Raw genomic sequence first — 22,095 nt, 5'->3', positions numbered from 1 at the left:
CATCATGAAATTGCCTTGCCGCCTTGTCGAGATCAAAGCTGCAGCTTTGGGGATTCAGTAAGTGTCAAACTCACACAAACACAAAAACACACACAGATGCACATTCCAGTTGGAAATTTCTTTCCCCTGGTTGGAACGTGAAAAAGGGAGGGAGGAAGGAAGGAAGGAAAGAAGGAAGGAGGAAAGGAAAGGAGGGAAGGAAGGAAGGAAAGGAAGGAGGGAGGGAGTAAGGAAGGAAGTCGTAGTGGCAGTTGTTACAATGCAGTATTGCAGGCTGATTCTGCTCACTGCCAAGAATTCAATCCCGACTGGCTCATGCCTCACTCAGCCTTCAATCCTTCCGAGGTCAGTAAAACGAGGACCCAGATTGTTGGGGGCAAGGGGCTGACTCTGCAAACCACTTAAAGAGGGCTGTAAAGCACTATGAAGCGGTATATAAGTGTTACTTCAATGCATAATTGGAAAAGGATTCAAAGGAGTCCTTTGGCTACAGCCAAGTGGTTGCTTTTAAAATCAAAATGACCACGGAGCTGTTTTAATAAGACAATTCATTAAAGCAGCCATCTTTTTCTTTTTTCTCAGCCTCAAAGGCGACCAAGACACAGCCGGCTTTAATGAAACGGCAACAGTTGTTGTTAAGATTCATGCATCCCCCGGAGCAGCTCTGACTCATTTTCATAGCACATATGCCAATAGTAAATACCCGTAAGTAGTTTCATAATCATAGCCTAAGTCTAAATGTTTTAGCTCCATTTATTCATGAGACATAGAATTGGTAGGAACAATTTGAGGCCACCACGTCTGCTCGGCCCACAAAGCCAAGGAGATCTTTAGATTTTTGTGGTATAAAAAGGAAACAGCCGCCGAAGGCGTAGCCGTAGCCATCCCATCCCGCTGCGTCATCTGCGTTCTTCTGGCAATTATGGCCGCCACAACGAGAATCATGTGGGTGCCGCCGGCTTAGAGCCATCCCGGGAAATCTGCAGGAGACGGGAGATTGAAGGGGCTGTCCTGTAAGCCTTGGCCAGGAATGATGGGAGTTGACATCAGGCAGCGTAGTATTGCATTGAAAGAGGGGGGTCTGAGAGGTCATCCAGTCTGACCCCCTCACCTGCTCTGGGTACGAGCCACTTGGAGCAACTGACAAATGATTGGTGCAATCTTTAGGGAAGCATGCATTGAATGAAGTCAGGCGGCAAGCTATTTGGTAGGCTGACTGCCCATAGACAGTTGTGGACTTAAAACTATAACTGAGCCCAACATTTCCGTTACTAAGCAAGACAGCTGTTAAGTGAGTTTTGCCCCTTTCTACCACCTTTCCTGCCACAGTTGCTAAGTGAATCACTGTAGTTAAGTTAGTAACACGGCTGTTAAGTGAATCTGACTTCCCCACTGGGTGCTTGTCAGGATGCAAAAGAGAATTGCGTGACCTGCAACCGTCATAAATATGAGCCAGTTACCGAGCATCCAAATCTTGATCAAGTGTCCATGAGGATGCTGCAATGGTTGTAAGTGTGAAAAATGGTCGTAAATCACTTTTTTCAGTTGGTCACTAAATGAACTGTTGTAAGGCGAGGACTCCCTGTATAGCAGTCTTCAATTCTGTCTAGGTCTGCCCCATAGGAAAAAAAGTTATTTTCCACTAGTCCAGAAGGAAGGATCAGAATGAACCCTAAAGTGGGAGATTTAAAATCAAGGGAAATTTCATAACTATATTCATTTGTTAAATATACATGCCGTCCATCTTACTCTCAGATTCGGTCCCTACGGCCTACATAACTGTAAGAGGCTGTCAGCCTACGGAACAGGCTGCCACATGATGGATTAAGTACTTGCTTCCCTAGAGGCTGGACCAATAATTTCTTAGATGCTTTTAGTTGATCTTACCTTGGGAGTGTGTGTGTGTGTGTGTGTGTGTGTGTGTTGTCAGACTGGATGATCTCTAAGCTCCCCTCCAAGTCTTTCAAACCAATACAGATAGTCCTTGACTTACAACCATTCATTTAGTGATGGTTCAAAGTTACAACGGCGCTGAAAAAAGTGACTTGACCACTGTTCAAACTACGACCATTGCACGCAACAATCCCCGTGGTCACATGATCAAAACTTGGACGCTTGGCAACTGGCATGTATGTATGACGGTCGTAGCATCCCGGGGTCACATGATCCCCTTTTACGACCTTCTGACAAGCAAAGTCAAGAGGGAAGCCAGGTTCACTTAACAACCACGTTACCAATTCAACAACTGCAGTGATTCGCTTAGCAACCAGGGCAAGAAAGGTCGTAAAGTGAAGCAAGACTCCCTTAGCGACTGTCTTGCTCAGCAGTGGAAGTTTTGACCTCAATTGGGGTCATACGTCGAGGACTGCCTATGCAACAGCCTGCCACGTGATGTTACTAAATGCATGCTTCCCTAAAGGTTGCACCAGTCATCCGTCAGATGGCCTGAGCGGATAGTACCTTCAGCAGGGTAGTGGGTGGTCAGGCTGGATGAGCTCTAAGAACCCACTCCAAGTTTTCCAAAGCAACATTACGCTACCTGACGTCAACTCCATCGTTCCTTGCAAAGGAACAGCCTGCCTCGTGAGGCTATTAAATGCTTTCCTAAAGGTTGCACCAATCATCCGTCAGCTGGCCTGAGTGAATCGTACCCAGAGCAGGAGGGGGGGTCAGGCTGGATGACCTCCAAGCACGTAATCCATCAGATGGCCCGAGCGGATCGTACCTTCAGCAGGGTAGTGGGTGGCCAGGCTGGATGAGCTCTAAGATCCCCCTCCAAGTCTTTCAAAGTGATTACGCTACCTGACGTCAACTCCATCATTCCTGGCCAAGGCCTATACAACAGCCTCTTCGATCTCCCGTCTCCTGCAGATTTCCCGGGATGGCTCTAAGCCAGCGGCACCCACGCTGATTCCGTGTGGCGGCCATAATTACCAGATGAATATGACGCAGCGGGACAAGGCGGCTACGCCTCCGGCAGCTGTTTCCTTCTTACACCACAAAAATCCAGGGCAGACCGTGTGCCAACCCCACGTGGCCTTCCAAGTTTCATTTTGTTCTCCTCAAGCTGGGTTGGGTAAAACTTTGGTTTTTACTTCCCCTTGGGAGAAATTTCAAAGGAGCTACTGGGACAGTATTTTGGGTCTACAGTCAGCCCGGCTACCATTTATCCTAATTTATTTTTGTGTGGACGGGGTTTGTTTGTGTTTTTTTTAATTAATCATTTTGTCTTTTCGATGGTTTTAATTGCATGGCCGTTTTTTTAGAATTGTAAGCCAGCCAGAGTCACATGGACACAAAGCCACTCCCTTGAATTGGGCGGCTATATGAATTGAATGGGGGAAAAAATTAAAATGAAATGAAAAATAAAATAAGGAAATGTGAAAAATAAAAGAAGGAAATGAAATCAAATAAATGGAGCAGAATAAATAATTAAAAACAAATAAAAAGTAAAACGTAAAATGAATAAAAAGAAATCAAATCAAATCATAATATAAAATATAATATCTAATATAACCTCATAACATAACATAAAAAATAAAATAAATAATAAAATGAATAAAGAAAATAAATGCAATAAAAATAAAACAAATAATTACATAAAGTAATAAAATAAAATGTTTTTTTTAAAGATAATGTAGAGGCCATTAACGACTTGGTCGAATACCATACATACAAAAATTTCCAGTTTGTAAAGTTGCAAATCTTTTAGCAATGTAAATCATTTGTTCTATACATACATACATACATACATACATACATACACACACACACACACACACACACACACATACATATATATATATTTACATTTTGGAGACAAGCTTACCTGGAGTCCACTGATTGCAACGGGATTTACCCATGAGTAGAGGTTCATTTGCTTGCACAAGCGAGGCGGCATTGGAACGGCTGGATTTGCACCTTTCTATCCGGACCTGCACTCGTTTACTTAGTAGTAATTTTGCACACCCAACCAGCCACCCCTCGCATATTGCAGTTGGACAAGACGCAGGTCAAGAAGTACCCCAGACCTTGCCCTTTTTTTATAACACATTGTGGCATCTGCACGACCAAGGGAAAACGGGGGGGGGGGGGGGGAGAGACACCCTTTCCCACCACCAGGAACCCAGATTCCCCATTCCCACGTGCAAACACCCGGGATTAAGTCCAACCTCATCCCGCAAGCCTTGTGAGTTCTGTCTTTGCAGCATGGAAGGACTTTAGAAAATACTCACTGTGCCCAAACGGATCTTTCTTACTCCTCTTCCCCCAGATCCTCTTTCTCGCAAGATCCAAAGGTTGGCGCCTCTTTTTTTTTTTAAACCAAAATAAAAGAGCAAAACTTGCAATCGGTGGGTTCCAATTTTAGCGGATGCAAACTTCAAAGAGATTTTTATGTTTATTTTTAATTATTATTTTTTGCACGAGAAGAGCCCGCGATTTCTAGGCAACGGAGCTGCAAAAAAACGGAGAACGCGGCAGCCGCGCCAAAAAAAATGTTTCGCTCTCCTTTTTTTTTTTTACAACTCCCGGCTTTGGAGTTTGGCGGGGAAATTCGCCCGGCGCCGAACGGGGCCTTCTGATTGGTCGGTGGTGGCGGGAATCTGAGAAAAGGGGCGTGGCTTGAGGAAGGCAGGCCTTCACCGGCCTGGTCTCCATCCCGCGTTCCTGAGGGTAGCTCCTGACTGCGCAGGCGCAAAAGTCTTGCTGATATTTTTTTATTATTATTATTTTATTTATTTTTTGAGGTTATATTCTTGGGGATTGGGTTGAAATCTTTGGACAGTCCGGTTCTCGCTTTGTCTTTCCCTTCTGAAAAATAAAATCCTTCTCGTTTCTCGGGGTGTCAACTCATCGTATGCTCAGAGGCACTCTTGTTCTGGCCACTTTGGAAAGCTGGAAGTCTTAGCACTGCCATTGTCACGATTATCCCTGCCTGGGCATCATCTTCTCCTCTGCCTAGAGCAGGGGTGTCCAAACTTGGGAATTTTAAGACTTGTGGACTTCAACTCCCAGAATTCCCCAGCCAGCTGGCTGGGGAATTCTGGGAGTTGAAGTCCACAAGTCTTAAAGCTGTCAAGTTTGGACACCCCTGGCCTAGAGAGAACGTTAAAACATTAATTAACAATTAGTCCTTTGTGAAAGATTAAAATTAAAGCGTGGCAAGGCCTTTTCCCATGCATCTTGGGCATGAGGTCCCATAATCCACAATGGCCACTCTGGGAATTAGGGAAGTTGTCATCTCACACATCTGAGGATGCCAGGTTGCAAAAAAAAAAAAAAAACCCTTTTCACATGGCTGGAAGCGTTATAATTTATTTTAAGAACCAGAAGTTCGCAAAAAGGAATCACGTGACCCTGGGACACTTCAACCGTCATAAATATGAGTCACTTGCATCTGAATTTGGATGAGGATCCTGGAACGGTCATAACTGAGAATAATAGCCATAAGTCTCTCTCTCCAGTGTCAACATAACTTCAACCGGTCACTAAAAAAATGATTGTGACGACTGTATGCTAAATTGGGTTAGTGCAGGGGTGTCCAAACTTGGGAACTTTAAGACTTGTGGACTTCAACTCCCAGAATTGGTGGCTGGCTGGGGAATTCTGGGAGTTGAAGTCCACAAGTCTTAAAGTTCCCAAGTTTGGACACCCCTGGGTTAGTGTTAAAATGAAACTCTAGTTCAGCGACGGCTAACCCTTTTGTGGTTGCATGCCGAAAGAGCACACGCCCTGCCCACCCATAAGGCAATGCATCCACAACCCCATGTGCAACCTACCGCGCATGCGCGCATGATCCCCGGGCATGCGCACAACATCCCCCGCGTGCCCCTGCCCATTTTTGGCTTCCAGGTTGGTGCTGGAGGTCTTCTGGGTCCAAAACGGGGCGCAGGAGTGTCTGGAAGGCCTTCTGCACCAACCTGGAAGCCAAAGCAGGGCGCAGGAGTGCCGCGCAAGGCCCCAAAATGCAATGTGAGTGTCCCCCTGTTGGAAGAAATGTCCCTCTGGGTTCGTCTCCAAGTGGGGAAAAAGACACTGGAGACATGGAGGCTGCTTGGAAAGATGGTTTAATGGTGGACAGGACCACATGGCTTGAGTTCCTGAACAGAAGAGGGGGATCAATGCTTCCAGATGTTGGGTGAAGAAGAAAAAGAGCAGAAATGCTGAAAGTCCCTGGTTTTATGCCCTCTCTGGGCTTTGAACTACGGTAGATACAATAATACAATACAATACAATAGTAGAGTTGGAAGGGACCTTGGAGGTCTTCTAGTCCAACCCCCTGCCTAGGCAGGAAACCCTATACCGTTCCAGACAAATGGCTATCCAACATCTTCTTAAAGACTTCCATTGTTGGGGCATTCACAACTTCTGGAGGCAACTTCTGTTCCACTGATTAATTGTTCTAACTGTCAGGAAGTTTCTCCTCAGTTCTAAGTTGCTTCTGTCCTTGGATTAGTTTCCACCCATTGCTTCTTGTTCTGTCCTCAGGTGCCTTGGAGAATAGCTTGACTCTCTCTTCTTTGTGGCAACCCCTGAGATATTGGAAGACTGCTATCATGTCTCCCCTAGTCCTTCTATCTCTTAAGCTAGACATACCCAGTTCCTGCAACCGTTCTTCATATGTTTTAGTCTCCAGTCCCCTAATCATCTTTGTTGCTCTTCTCTGCACTCTTTCTAGAGTCTCCACATCTTTTTTACATCGTGGCGACCAGAACTGAATGCAGTATTCCAAGTGTGGCCTTACCAAGGCTTTATAAAGTGGTAGATCTTGTATTCTGATTGGTTGTCAGGCTCCCATAGGGCCATGCAGGGGCAACTCTCTAGGCTGTGTTTTGAATCCAGGTTTGGTTGAGCCTTGCTTCTTCCCAGGTGCCCTGTGGTGAGATGAGTAAAGGGCTAATACTATCATGCCTTAATCCCATCACCCTGGAGCTAAAGTGGGGAGATCTTTGTTATGTAGAATAGACTGACTCAGGCCTTTTAATGGCCCATTGCAGGGGTGGGTTCCTGCCAGCTCTAACCTCTTCTATAGAAGAGGTTCCACAAATCTACAGTGCGGTTTAGAACCGGTTCCAGCTCCCTCTCCCCGCCCGTCCGCACATCATCAAGATGAAGAGCGAGAGGAGGAATTCTGGGAGTTGAAGTCCACAAGTCTTAAAGCTGTCAAGTTTGAACACCCCTGGGTTTTTTTTTTCTAAAGGGTTAGGGGTGCAAGGATCTTGTAACTTGACAGCTTTAAGACTTGCACACTTCAATGCCAGAGTTCCTGAGCCAACATGACTGGAGGAGGAATTCTGGGAGTCGAAGTCCACAAGTCTTAAAGCTGTCAAGTTTGAACACCCCTGGGGGTTTTTTCCCTAAAGGGTTAGGGGTGCAAGGGTCTTGTAACTTGACAGCTTTAAGACTTGCGTGCTTCAAATGCCAATATTTTGGTTGCTAAGCAAGAGCGTTGTTAAGTGAGTTTCACCACATTTTACAAATTGGCCACTCCCACCCAGTCACATGGCCAGCAAGCCACTCCCACAAAGCAGGCCACACCCACAGAAGAGGTTCTAAAAAAATTGAAACCCACCACTGGCCCATTGACAAAGGTGGGGGCTATTAAGAGTGAGCCTGTTTCCTACCTAAAAACATGTTTCTCCATTTCTGATCCAGGGGAAATAGAATATTCTGCCTTTTTCAATATTTCCCATAGGTTCACCATCACGCACTACTTGGTCTTTTTAATGTCAGGAATCCAATCTGTTTGCAAGATGGCTGGGGAATTCTGGGAGTTGAAGTCCACATATCTTCATAGCTGCCAAAGGTTGAGAAACACGGAATTAGGGATATTGTCCAAATACAAAACATGGAAGTTAATTTGGTAACCGATTAAATTAGTCACCAGGGAAGGGTGTTGCCTGAACAAGCAAGGATCTGAATGATAAAAACATACAAGTACAGATGCTAATTTTTTTTTTAAATCCAGGCCTTTTTAGGCCCAGCTAATGTTTGATTTTGATTCCGACTAGGATTTCAGTATAATGGTGTTTTGTCTTTTTGCTTGACATCGTGACTGGAGTCCTTTGGATTTGGGATAGGTTATAAGTATGTGGAAAGAATAAATAAAATAACAGAATAACAGAGTTAGAAGGGACCTCGGAGGTCTTCTAGTCCAACCCCATGCTGAGGCAGGAAACCCTGTACCATTCCAGACAAGCAATTGCCCCATTGTTGGAAGGAAAATCCATCTGGTTCAGTTCCAAGATAGAAGAAAGGCTCTGGAACTAAAATGGAGGCCGATTGGAAAGAAAGTTGGTTTATTGATGAAGCAAAACCACCATTGTTTGTAGTTCTGGGGCAGCTGACAAAATGGAGTTGAGAGTGGGTGGGTTTTTATTCCTTCTTCTGGCTTTGTATTTGAGCTTCCTGTTCCTGTGCAAGGGCATGTACGTTAATATTCTAATGGCTGTTATCAGTTTCCTATGGGGTCACGGCTGGCTGCATAGGCAGTGTAGGAAGTTAGCACCCATCCCTCTCCTAGAAAAATGAAATATCCTGGGAAATATTGAAAAGGCAGAATATTACATTTCCCTGGATCAGAAATGGAGAGAAATGTTTTTAGGTAGGAAACACTCTTAATAACCCCCACCTTTGTCAATGGGCCATTAAGGGCCTGAGCCACTCTATTCTACATAACAAAGATCTCCCCCCTTCAGCTCCAGGGTGATGGAATTAAGGCATGATAGTATTAGCCCTTCACCCATCTCACCAAAGGACACCTGGGAAGAAGCAAGGCTCAACCAAATTTGGACTCAAAACACAACCTAGAGAGTTGCCCCTGCGTGGCCCCATGGAGAGTCTGACAACCAATCAGAATACGAGATCAAGATCAAAGGCCAGAGAAGGCATAAAACCAGGGTCTTTCAGCATCTCTGCCTCTTTTCTTCTTCACCCAACATCTGGAAGCATTGATCCCCCTTTTCTGCTGAGGAACTCAAGCCATGTGGTCCAGTCCACCATTAAACCATCTTTCCAAGCAGCCTCCATGTTTCCAGTGTCTTTTTCCCCACTTGGAGCTGAACCCCCGAAGGACGTTTTTCCCAACAGCAGAAGGGCAAATGCAAATCCTAGATGTTTGCCTGAGTTAATCTCATCGACCTAATTGCTTATCTGGAGTTTTTGTCTGGCCCAATCTTTCTGAATGGATTACCAAATCTGCATTTCTAAAAACTGGCCACCCCAGTTTCTGCTTAGGGAGGGGGAGACTGGTGCTGGCTGGTTTCTCCCCCCCTCCCTTTTTATTTTAACCATTTCTCCTTTAAGGGAAATGTTCTATCCTGCCTTTTTAATATTCCCCAAAATATTTCTCTAGGAGTGTGGGTGAGTGCTGACTTTCTACACAACCTTTCTTTAAAGATTGTGTAGAATCTTTATGGAATGGAGCAATCCATTCCAATGATTGCTTGTTCTCAGTGTAAGGAAGTTTCTCCTTATTTCTAGGTTGCTTCTCTCCTTGCTTAGTTTCCACCCATTGCTTCTTGTCCTGCCCTCAGGTGCTTTGGAGAATAGCTTGACCCCCTGGTCTTTGTTGCAGCCCCTGAGATATTGGAAGACTGCTATCATGTCTCCCCTAGTCCTTCTTTTCATTAAACTAGACATGCCCAGTTCCTGCAAGCGTTCTTCCTATGTTTTAGTCTCCAGTCCCCTAATCCTCTTTGTTGCTCTTCTCTGCACTCTTTCCAGAGTCTCCACATCTTTTCTACATCGTGGCGACCAAAACTGGATGCCGTATTCAAAGGGTGGTCTTACCAAGGCATTATAAAGTGGTATTAACACTTCATGTGATCTTCACAACTTCCAGGTCTTGTTTAAACTTCCCAGTCTAGAATCTCTAAGTGGTCTCCTCTCCTTGACCTAACAAACAAGGGAAGGTTTAGATTAGAGGAGGTGAGAAAACAAGAAGGGAATTACAGAATAGAAATAGAAATAGAATAGAATACAACAGAAATAGGAATGGGAATAGAATAACTGAGTTGGAAGGGACCTTGGAGGTCTTCTAGTCCAACCCCCTTCTTGGGCAGAAAACCCTACACCACTTCAGAGAAATGGTTGTCCAATCTCTTTTTAAAAAACTTCCAGTGATGGAGCATTTACAATTTCTGGAGGCAAGTTGTTCCACTGATTAATTGTTTGGTCAGGAAATGTGTTTGTTATTCCATAGTTTTTTTTTCCCCAAGTAACCATGGTCAACTAATGAAAAGCGAATCCATGTTTCAAGAAAGGAGGCGCATGAGAGCGCTGGAACAATCTGCAGGTGGATCTCCAGCAGCAGAAGATTCCAGAACTGTGATGCTCGACTCACCATTGGCAGAGACTGAGGGTCAGGCGGTCTCCCTGGAAGAGGCCATCTCCACAAATATTTAGGGATTTCCCTGCCATCTAGACTGCCTCTTAACTGTCCAGCAGCCAATTTCACTGCATCACGAGCTGATGTCACAAAGCTTCTTCATTCAAGACCCATCCTCTCCAAGAGAAACCTTCTGCGTCTTCAGGGCCCCTCGAAGGGGGCCGGTTCCTGAGCTCAATGCCCACCCATGTCGGTGGTGAAATCTATTGAGCTAGTGATACCCAAGGAAGTCTACCTGGCAGGCTCAACCGTCGAGGGGCAGCTGATTCTCAGTCTTCACAGCACTCTAGTGGACCCTCTGCTGAAGGTTGACCTCATTGGAAGAGGCTACCTGGAGTGGACGGAAGAGGCCCACTTGGAGAAGGACTACAGCCAGAAAGCCACCTGCGTTAACAAGGCGGACTACGTTCACAAGACGAAAACATTCAAGATTGAACGTGAGGCTGCTTAACTGGGATTGCCACGAGGCAGTTAAGCAGAAAGGGGGCTGGAATGGGTGGGGGGGGAGGAAGTCTTCCTGGGAGGGGTTGTGTGGACGGACTTATCATGTTTTTTAACAAACCACAGTATTTCCCACCAAGGCTTCCTGATTTCAACTGCAAACATAAAAGGTGGCCATTAGGTGGCAGCAAAGGGTTTGAGCCTCTCTTTGTTCCCATCTATTGAGGAGGGGCAGGCCCTCCAGCTTTGTGGACTCAGCTCCCAGGATTCTCAGCAATGGCCCTTTTAGCTGGGGACTTCTGGGAGTTGAAGTCCACCGGGATGCTGCAACCGTCATTATGTGTAACGAATGGTCATCGGTCATTTTTTCCCCCCAGTGCCGTTGTAACTTCAAAGCTTCATTAAACGAATGGTTGTAAGTTGGGGATTCCCTGCGGCACGGAATGGTGTTACACAGGCAGTCCTCAACTTATGACCCCAATGGAGCCCAAAAATGTCTGCTGCTAAGTGAAACATTTGTTCAGTGAACAAATGCTTTATTTTAGGACCTTTCTTGACCCAATTATTAAGCAAATCACTGCAGAGGTTAAGTTGATCACATGACCCCGGGACACTGGAGTCAGTTACCAATTACCAATTACCAATTTTTATCATGTTGACCACGGGAAGGCTTCAACGGTCATCCGTGTGGAAAACAGTCACAAATCCCTTTTTTCAGTGATGTCGTAAATGTGAACGGTCACTAAATAAACTATCGTAAGTCAAGAACTGCCTGCATATGCTCAGAAAGGGATTCGTCTTTCCCTGCTTGCTTCTGGGCTCCCACGCAGGCAGGGAAGGACCTGCCTCCTGCCCCACTGGTCCCTAATCTTTCCCCAAAGCTGCTCCACACCCACTCATGAAAAATAAGCCTTCGTGTCTTCTTATCTCCCCCATTATGTAATTTCCTGTTGTTTGCAAGCCTAAAGAAATATTGGGATAATTATACATCTCCTGCAATATATTGTAAACTTGCCTGGTATGTGTCTTCTTTGCTGGGGCGCCACCCATCATTGCAATCTTCTCCGGGGCCTGCAATTTATTAAGATATTTACCTTCTTCTCCTGCCAGAGGTTTGGAAATGTAATATATTAGCCCAGATTTCTCCCACAACTTGCCTTCCAGGTATACCGCAGCTGTCGTTTCTTCTAATTCCAGTAATGCTAGTTGGGAATTTAAGACCCCACCTATGGAGAAGGGACTTTTTTATATATAAAAAAGTCCCTTTGATTTCACCTTTTGCCTTTTTTTAAAAAGCTGGGTTTTTTCCCCCCTTTCCTGGCAAAACGTGTGTCCCAGCCTCATTTGAATATTGCAGCTCACCTAAGGAAGATCTTTCAGAAGACAAAGGCACACCCTGGAAGTGGGTGGAAAATGAACCCTGATGAATTTCTTTGCCTAGAAGCAAAGAAGGGGAAAATTTAGAGTAGAGTAGAGTAGAGTAGAACAGAACAGAACAGAACAGAACAGAACAGAACAGAACAGAAATGAATGGAATGGAATGGAATGGAATAGGGAATGAACAAGGAATGAGGAATAAGGAAAGGAGGGAAGAGAAGATAAGAGAATAAGGAATAGACTAGACTAGACAAGACTAGGATACAATACAATACAACATAGTACAGTAAAATACAATGCAATACAATTCTTCATTGACCAAATGTGATTGAACAAACAAGGAAATTGTCTCCTCTGCATAAGTTCTCAGTGTACATACCAGCAATAAGTGAAAAATCATAATCATAGTCACTATAAAGATACATTCATCATGAATCATAATATACAACACAGGGATAATCATAGGATACTAAATAAGCAATCAACATAAATCCTATTAGGATACTAAATAAAACAATATAAACCGTAAGATACAAGCAGCATACTCATAAGGAGATAAGGAAATAGGCAATAGAAAAGCTGAGGAGAATCCTAGTAATACAACCTTTCTAGATATTTTGACGGTGGTGTTGTGAGAACGAGTTGTTTAGCAGAGTGATGGCATGGAGGGGAGGGGGAGGGATGGAAACTATCCTTGCATTTAGTTGTTCTGGCGTGCAATGCCCTAACTCGATTTCTTCGTGGGCCGGATCAGCATTCTAGTTGTCCTTTGTGGTGGCGGTGTGTGTGTTTGTGTGTGTGTGTGCAGGCCCCGTCTCCACCATCCCGGCCGCCTCCTCTGTGCACCCGTGCCTGGCGGGATGGCATGGGCCTTTCCTTTGCGCGTGGGCGCCTGCTGCCTCCTGTGTGCATGCGCGCCAGAGGTGCTTATTCAGCAGGTTCTGACCAGTTCCCGAGAACCGGTAGCGGAAATTTTGAGTAATACGGAGAACCAGTAATTGCCACCTGTGGCTGGCCCTGCCCCCATCTATTCTCTGCCTCCTGAGTCCCAGCTGATCGGGAGGAAATGTGGATTTTGCAGTAACCTTCCCCTGCCACGCCCACCAGGCCACGCCCACAGAACAGGATCCAAACGTTTTGAATCCCATCACTGATGCCCGCATGATGCCGGGATTGGGTGGGCGTGGCAGCCGAAGCGATGTAGGCCAGTCCCTTACCGTTTGCAGAACTGCCGCATGGGCCGGATCCGACCACCTCCGGCCCGCGAGCCTTGAGTTTGATACCCCTGCCCAATAGCGCAGTGACGTGACGTGCAGTCAGGGGAGGCCGGGGAGGCACAGCCTCACCACTGTAATCATGAAAAGAAATGTGAAAGGAAAAAGGCTGAGCTAGTTGCTGCCTCACCGTGGATGACTCTGCTTAACTGTTTAAAAAAGTCTCTAAAAAAGCGCCCTCTACTATGAGGCAGGAGAACTGCATGCCTCATCTAGTCTGACTTTAGGCGTTTTATGATCACTCGAGCAGAGTTAAGCAAGGGTTAAAAGCCTAAAAATTCCTGACGTAGGTGAGGCATGCAGTTCTCCTGCCTCATAGTAGAGGGCGCTCGTTTGGGCGGGGCTTCTTCAGAGGACCCGAGGCAAGAGCAGAGTTGAAATCCTCTCTGAAACAGCTGGAAAAGGTACGTGTGGGTCGGAGGGAGGGGGAGGAATTCAAACTTCAAACTTCAAAGTGTAGTTTGATTGCAGGCAGAGCCACGTTGCCTTTTCAAACCTGTAAGCAGTGAAGCTGGGTTGCATCCTTCCGGGGCTGGGGGAACGTCTGTGTAGTCCAATCCAACCTCTGTGTGTGTGTGTGTGTGTGTTTGAGAGAGTGGGGAGGGAGGGAGAGAGGGAGGAAGGAGGGGAAGGGAGAAGAAAAAGAAAGAAAGAAAATTCTTTCGCAAAGGAGAAAAATGCTGTCGCTTTAAATCGGAACTGAGCATGCCTGGCTGTGGAATTCTGGGAGTTGAAGTCCACAAATCTAAATAAAATTGAAACCCACCACTGTGTCAGTGCCTCACCAGCCATAAACCTCACCCCACGTCACTACTATAGCGTCATTTTGAGGGTAGATGTTGAAACCGTTTATGTCCAGGATGTGAGGGGTCTGTAGATGGAAAATGAGATTTTTTGGCTTTGCTTCTTGATTTGCAGATAACTGGCTGGGCCCAGGTGTGCATAAGTTTGATTTCGACTTCGTCTTACCTCCGAGGATCCCGTCCACTTTCACCAGCCGCGTGGGGAGAATCAGCTACTTCCTCCAAGCCCTCTGTGCCACGCGAGAACTTATCCTGGGCAAGCAGAAAAAGTACATCTTGGTTCAAGGGACGTCCCTCTACAGCCAGGACACAGTGCAATCCAAGGTACAAGTCGTCCTCCACTTACAACCGCTCGCTTACTGCCCTTTCGACCTTACGATGGCGCTGAAAAAAGTGACTTAACATTTGCAGCATCCCTGCGGTCATGTGATCAAAATTCAGGCGCTTGGCAACTGACTCGTATTTATGACGGCTGCAGTGTCCCGGGGTCGCATGATCCCTCTTTGCGACCTGCTGACAAGCCAAGTCAATGAGGAAGCAGGATTCACTTAGCAACGGCGCTTCTGATGTAACGACTGCAGGGATTCACTTAACAACTTTGGTAAGAAAGGTCGTAAAATCGGGCAAAACCTTCTTAAATGTTCAGCTCAAATGTGGTCGTTACTTCAAAGTCGAATGGCCATCCTTGAATTCCCCCCTTCTCCCTCCCAATATACAGATAGTCCTCAATTTACGACCACGGTTGGGAGCAGAATTTCCATTGCCAAGCAAAGCGGTTGTTAAGTGAGTCGTGCCTTATTTTACAACATTTTTGACATGGTTGTTAAATGAATCACTGCAGTTGTTAAGCAAATTGCATGGTCTTTAAGAGAATCCATCTTTTCCTATTGACTTGGCTTGTCAGAAGCCAGCTGGGAAGATCTCAAGTAATGATCACATGACCCTGAGACAATCCACTGTAATAACTACATGCCTGAGGCGGGACTAAAACTCACCGTCTCCTGATGATTGGCCCAAAGTCACCCAGTCGGCTTTCATGGCTAAGGCGGGACTAGAACTCACCGTCTCCTGGTGATTGGCCCAAAGTCACCCAGTCGGCTTTCATGGCTAAGGCGGGACTAGAACTCACTGTCTCCTGGTGATTGGCCCAAAGTCACCCAGTTGGCTTTCATGGCTAAGGCGGGATTAGAACTCACCGTCTCCTGGTGATTGGCCCAAAGTCACCCAGTTGGCTTTCATGGCCAAAGCGGGACTAGAACTCACCATCTCCTGGTGATTGGCCCAAAGTCACCCAGTCGGCTTTCATGGCTAAGGCAGGACTAGAACTCACCGTCTCCTGGTGATTGGCCCAAAGTCACCCAGTCGGCTTTCATGGCCAAGGCGGGACTAGAACTCACCGTCTCCTGGTGATTGGCCCAAAGTCACCCAGTTGGCTTTCATGGCTAAGGCGGGACTAGAACTCACCGTCTCCTGGTGATTGGCCCAAAGTCACCCAGTTAGCTTTCATGGCCAAGGCGGGACTAGAACTCACCATCTCCTGGTGATTGGCCCAAAGTCACCCAGTCGGCTTTCATGGCTAAGGCAGGACTAGAACTCACCGTCTCCTGGTGATTGGCCCAAAGTCACCCAGTTAGCTTTCATGGCTAAGGTGGGACTAGAGCTCACCGTCTCCTGGTTTCTTAACCACTAGATCAAACTGGCTCCTAATCCATTCAGTTAAGCCATTATCAATTCATTCAATCTGTTAAATAAATTTCAGTTAAAGGTTAGTGAATATAAAGTTTTTTCCCCTACCCAACTTCACAGATCCCCTGAAATGTATTCATGGTCTCCAAAGGGGATTTATGGTTAAAACCACCAGCTTAAGGAACATACCGGGTCTCGCTTTATTAAAATATAGGACGTTGAATCATAGCTCTGGAAGGGACCTCAGAGGTCTTCCAGTCCAGCCCCCTGCTCTAGGCAGGAGCCTTCACCATCGCAGTCAAATGGTTGTCCACTCTGTTTTTGAAAACCTCCAGTGTTGGCGCATTCTCAACTTCTGGAGGAAAGCTGTTCCACTGATTAATTGTTCTCACTGTCGGGAAATTTCTCCTTAGTTCCAGATGGCTTCTCTCCTTGATTAGTTTCCACCCATTGCTTCTTATCCTGCCTTCAGGTGCTTTGGAGAATAGTTTGACTCCCTCTTCTCTGTGACAGCGTCACAAGTACCAGAAGATTGTTACCACGTCACCCCTAGACTAGTCCTCCTGCTTGTTAGACTAGACATACCTAGTTCCTTCAAGAGTATCACCATAAGGTTTATCCTCCAGACCCTTCATCATCTTCATTGCTCTTCTCTGCACTCTTTCTAGGGTCTCAACATCTTTTTCATATTGTGATGTCCAGAACTGGACTCAATATTCCAAGTGTGGTGTCACAAGTGCGGTGTAAAGCGGTACTATCACTTCTTGTGATCTTGATACTATCCCTCTGTTGATTTATTTATTGATTTACTAGCTTATAACCGGGCATTGCCCAGGTATTTATTTATAGGGGGGAAATGCCGGGACCAAACGTAATTTCTAATGTTGGATTTCCCCCCTTACCAGAGGGAGCCCCCTTGTGGAGTACTGTGAAGCCGTTACTATGGCAACTCCACTGCGCTGTACAGTAGAAGCCATTTTTGCGGCAGTACAGTAGAAGCCATTTTAAGGCACAACAGGCTATACCTGAACAGAACACACATCTCGAGGGATGTTAGCGGTGTCTTACCCGCACAGTATTTTGTTCCCAGTTTGGGAACACACACAGAGATAGATAGATAGATAGATAGATAGATAGATAGATAGATAGATGGATGGATGGATGGATGGATGGATGGATGGATGGATGGATGGATGGATGGATGGAGAGAGAGAGAGAGAGAGAGACAGACAGACAGACAGACAGACTGACTGACTGACTGACTGACTGTTAATTAACTTAGTTCTCATTCCATCCTTCAAACATGATTATGAGGTCAGAAAGTTCAGGTAAGGGAGAAGATAATTGCTCCAAGACTATTCTTAATAATTTTCATGGTTGAGTTTTAAGAGATGGGCCCATCCAGAGGAGACCTTGGTCCATTCTCCTCAACCTGGGTTCTTCTGGGTTATCAAACATGATGACCTCTCTGGTGGCCTTGGTTTCGATCATGCTTTGAATATTGCATCCAATTTTGGTTGCCACGATGTAAAAAAGATGTGGAGACTCTAGAAAGAGTGCAGAGAAGAGCAAGAAAGAGGATTAGGGGACTGGAGACTAAAACATATGAAGAACGGTTGCAGGAACTGGGTATGTCTAGTTTAATAGAAAGAAGGACTAGGGGAGACATGATAGCAGTCTTCCAATATCTCAGGGGTTGCCACAAAGAAGAGGGAGTCAAACTATTTTCCAAGGCACCTGAGGGTAGAACAAGAAGCAATGGGTGGAAACCAGTGACGTGCGGTGAGGGTTATGGCTGGGGAGGCTGGTGATGTCATCAGGAAGGCGGGGAATGGGACCACGTGTGCAGCACATGTGGTCCCATTCTCCGCCTTCCTGAGTGAACATTAAGGGGACCGCGGAGTGCACTGATCCGCGTAGCATTGCTTCCTCCACCTGCGCCAGTCCCTTCCCCCCCCACTCCTTCAAGGTCTCCCACCAACCCAAAGCCCGATCCCCAGCTCCCTCGGGCAAGGCTTGAGCGGGGTGAATGGGAAAGCAACGAAAGGGGCTGCGCTTTCACCCCGCTCAAGCCTTGCCGCCTGCAGGCACCGCCCGCCCTCGCTGCCCCTTTCGTTGCTTTCCCACCTGCCTATAAGGCGCGCCAAAGCCTCCTTCGTCCCCCCCAGCGCGCGCCCTTTTTATTTCCCATGACACCCCCCCCCATTTCAGGAAAGCTTTCCCCATTGCCTGCGGGGTGAGGGGGGCGGCTCCTCTCCCCCCACTCCCTCCGTCCCTGCCTCTCTCCTCAGCCCCAAAGCTCCGTCCGCATGACTCATTTCCAAGGCGGTGGCTGGAGAGGCGCGCAAGAACAGCGAGTGGTTTCCCACCAAAGCGGCGTTCTGCGCGCAAGAAGGTGCTGCCGGAGGACAAAGGGATGCAAACACACATCTACCCATCTATCTTTTCCAGCTACCTAGCGCTCTTTTCCACCGATCGTGCATGTTGTGCGCGCAAGAAGGAAAAGTCTGCGGCGAAGCCCTTGTCGCCCCGAGCTCTTGTTTGCACTTCCGCCCCTTTTTCTTCGCTCCATCCCGCTCCGGCTCTGGAAGGGCCAGCGAGGTTGGCTCCAGCCGAGATCGAGAGGGAGGAGAGGAGGGGGTAGCTGCGGGCTACCTTCCGGCCAAATGCGCACGAAAAGCGTGCGCGATCGGTGGAAAAGAGCGCTAGGTAGCTGGAAAAGACAGCTGGGTAGATGCGTGTTTGCATGCCTTTATCCTCCGGCAGCGCCTTCTTGCGCGCATAACGCCGCTTTGGTGGGAAACCGCTCGCCGTTCTTGCGTGCCTCTCCAGCTACCGCCTTGGAAGTGAGTCGCGCGGACGGAGTTTTGGGGCTGAGGAGAGAGGCACGCAAACACGCATCTACCCAGCTGTCTTTTCCAGCTACCTAGCGCTCTTTTCCACCGATCGCGCACGCTTTTCGTGCGCATTTGGCCATAAGGTAGCCCGCAGCTACCCCCTCCTCTCCTCCCTCTCGATCTCAGCTGGAGCCAACCTCGCTGGCCCTTCCAGAGCCGGAGCGGGATGGAGCGAAGAAAAAGGGGCGGAAGTGCAAACAAGAGCTCGGGGCGACAAGGGCTTCGCTGCGGACTTTTCCTTCTTGCGCGCACAACATGCGCGATCGGTGGAAAAGAGCGCTAGGAGGCTGGAAAAGACAGCTGGGTAGATGCGTGTTTGCGTGCCTTCGTCATCCGGAAGCGCCGACAACATTTCTGCCTCCTCAGCTCCCGGGCGCGGCCGGACAAATGTATATAATATTATAATATTATATATATATATAGTATATAATATTATATACTATTATTTCATGAAAAGAGGTGAGGCCCTGCCTCCCCTGACCGCACGTCACTGGTGGAAACTAATCAAGCAGAGTGTCTATGGAGATTCTCAGTCATCCGGGTCATGGTTGTCCCCAAAGTGCTTTTTCAAAAATTTTCTGTTTTTTGTTTGAAGATGTTTCGCTCGTCATCCCAGAATTTTCTTCAGCTCAGAAGCTTCTTGGATGAGAGGTGAAACGTCTTCAAAGAAAAAACAGAAAGTCCAGTTGCCTCTTGAAAAAGGACTTTTGGGATAATCAAGGAGAGAAGCAACCTGGAACTAAGGAGAAATTTCCTGACAGTGAGAACAATTAACCAGTGGAACTGCTTGCCTCTAGAAGTTGTGAGTGCTCCAACACTGGGAGTTTTAAAGAAGATGTTGGATAGCCATTTGTCTGAAACGGTATAGGGTCTCCAGCTTGAGTAGGCTAGAAGACCTCCAAGGTTGCTTCCAACTGTATTATTCTACACCAAGGCCATCTAACAATATTCTATTCTATTCTATTCTATTCTATTCTATTCTACTCTACTCTACTCTATTCTATTGTATTCTATTCTATGCATAGAAGTTGAAATTTCTATCCTCAAAACGACGCTATAGGGCACTGCATGGCAGAACAACTAGACACAAGGAGTTTTTTCCTAAATGCCATCACTCTGCTAAACAACTAATCCCCACAACATTGTCATATTACCTATTAATTCTTCTTCTCCTCCTTCCTAGTACCTATCTCTTTCCACTTATGACTATAACCATGTTGCTTGTACCTTTAAAATGTATTATTGTTGTATTTGTTTCCTAGTATAATTTCATTGCTTTTTAGTAAGCTATGATTATCACTAACTGTTGTATCTTGTGATTCTTTTTTTTAAAAAGTTTTTTATTTATTTATTTTTCTTTAAAAAAAACAAGACAACACATACAGAACAAAAGCAAGGAGAAAAAACAACTTCCCTTGGTTTCATCAAGCATGTTGTTTGGTTACAAGTTTTTGTGCAACGGTTTTTACAGTTAAAAATAAAGTCACAGGTTATCCATTAAACATAACTGAATATTTCATTGAGCATTATGTGTTCAAATTACCATTAGTATTCTTTCATTTGTGACAGCCCTTATTTCCTTGAATCCATAATTATCTATTAGGTAACAATAAATCTTTATAGATTAAAACAAAAGATTCCCATTAATTCATATTGCACATTTATACTTTCAGTTAACCATAGTGTCATCAATCATCCACAACTCCAAATATAGTTTTCTTATCTTATGATTCTTGATAAATGTATTTTATTTTTCTTTATGTACCCTGAGAGCATTTGCACCGAAGACAAATTCCTCATGTGTCCAATTACACTTGGCCAATAAAGAATTCTATTCTATTCTATTCTATTCTATTCTATTCTGTTCTGTTCTACTCTACTCTACTCTACTCTACTCTACTCTACTCTACTCTACTCTACTCTACTCTATTCTATTCTCAATTTTCACGGTTGAGTTCCAAGAGGTGGACCCTCCCTGTGGAAATCTTGGCCCATTCTTCTCCATCTGGATCCTTCGGAGGTATCAAACCACAATGACTGCTGGTGGTACCTCAACCTTTATAACCTTCTTCTCCTCCTCCTCCCGATCTCCTAAGCTTTTCCTTCAACCTTGCCTTCTCTCCTTCCTTCCTTTCAGTACCCTTTGGTGGTGGAAGTCCAGCAGGTCCTGGCGTACAACTGTTGCCTCAGGAACGCCCCCATCACCTTGCGCATGTCGCTGAGCAAGAGCATCTACCTCCCAGGTGACAACATCGCCTTCACCACCGAAATCACCAACCCGACGGGCAAGTCCATCCGGAAGGTGGTCTTCACCCTCCACTCGGTGGTCCTCTACAAAGCCTTCAACCTCCGAGCGGAGCGGCGGACGTTAGAGCAGCACGAAGAGATGTTGCGCCTGGAGTCGAACATCGAGAGGGGCCCGTGCGAGTTCACCAAGATTCACAGCACCCTCTGCTTGCCCAAAGTGATGCCCCTCACCAGCGCTCAAAAATCGGACGACATCATGGAGATCGGTTATGAGCTGACGGGCATGGTCAACTTCCCCTGGTGTCTCAACAGGGTGGTAGCCAAGATCCCCATCGTGGTCAGAAATGAAGCCACGGGATCGGCCGAAGAAACGAAGGAAGCCCGCGGATCCTTCGCCCCCCCAAACCCTTCGCCGTTTTTATCCAAATAGGTTGCTATAGTTTTCAAAATGGGTCAGGTCCTCCGTTCCCCGTCTCCCGGTTCATTAAAAGTTTGCTCTACGTTTCCATTTCCGAGACTCACGGTCCATTCGGTTGGGTTTTACCGGCTGTCCTCGACTTACAATCGTAATGGGAGCGGCCTGTTATGGTCATAGTTCGTGATGTTTATTAACCAGGTCATAATAGCAATAGCGGGGGACGCGGTGGGCTCAGTGGCTAAGACGCTGAGCTTGTCGATCGAAAGGTTTGGATCCTTAGCACCGCATAACGGAGCGAGCTTCCGTTACTTGTCCCAGCTTCTGCCATCCTAGCGGTTTGAAAGGATGAAAAATGCAAGTAGAAAAATAGGAACCAACTTTGGTGGGAAGGGAACAGCGTTCCATGCGCCTTCGGCATTTACTCATGCCGGCCAAATGACCATGGAGACTTCTTCGGACAGCGCTGGCTCTTCGTCTTTGAAATGGAGATGAGCATCGCCCCCTAGAGTTGGGAACGAGTAGCACACATGTGCAAGGGAAACTTTTACCTTTTGAATAGCAA

General features: G+C 46.4%; 2 protein-coding genes across 3 annotated transcripts in view; one reads left to right on the top strand and one right to left on the bottom strand.

The window, feature by feature from the left end:
• UHRF1 (ubiquitin like with PHD and ring finger domains 1) overlaps window positions 1-4,494 on the bottom strand; it is a 36,261-nt gene extending 31,767 nt beyond the window's left edge. The window contains exon 1 of one of the 2 annotated variants that reach the window (XM_081937127.1): window positions 4,236-4,494. Coding sequence is in view for 1 of the 2 variants with exons in the window: in XM_081937125.1 (XP_081793251.1) it covers window positions 2,803-2,821 (19 nt within the window). In the remaining variant the exon portion in view is untranslated. Of the gene's footprint in view, window positions 1-2,802; window positions 2,825-4,235 lie in introns of those variants that run through there. The other variant, XM_081937125.1, reaches the window with a different exon arrangement.
• A 6,083-nt stretch (window positions 4,495-10,577) lies between these two features.
• Window positions 10,578-21,545, top strand: ARRDC5 (arrestin domain containing 5; the record flags this gene model as incomplete). Its single annotated transcript, XM_081937873.1, has 3 exons — window positions 10,578-10,827; window positions 14,401-14,609; window positions 21,006-21,545. The coding sequence occupies 3 exons, from the start codon at window positions 10,578-10,580 to the stop codon at window positions 21,543-21,545; spliced, it is 999 nt and encodes a 332-aa protein (XP_081793999.1).
• Between the last annotated feature and the right edge of the window lie 550 nt (window positions 21,546-22,095).

This window comes from Natrix helvetica (assembly GCF_964273705.1).
Source record: "Natrix helvetica genome assembly, chromosome: 1".
Taxonomy (NCBI): Eukaryota; Metazoa; Chordata; class Lepidosauria; order Squamata; family Natricidae; genus Natrix; species Natrix helvetica.
Note: the sequence above shows the minus strand (reverse complement) of the source record. Positions and strands in the feature narration are given on the sequence as shown.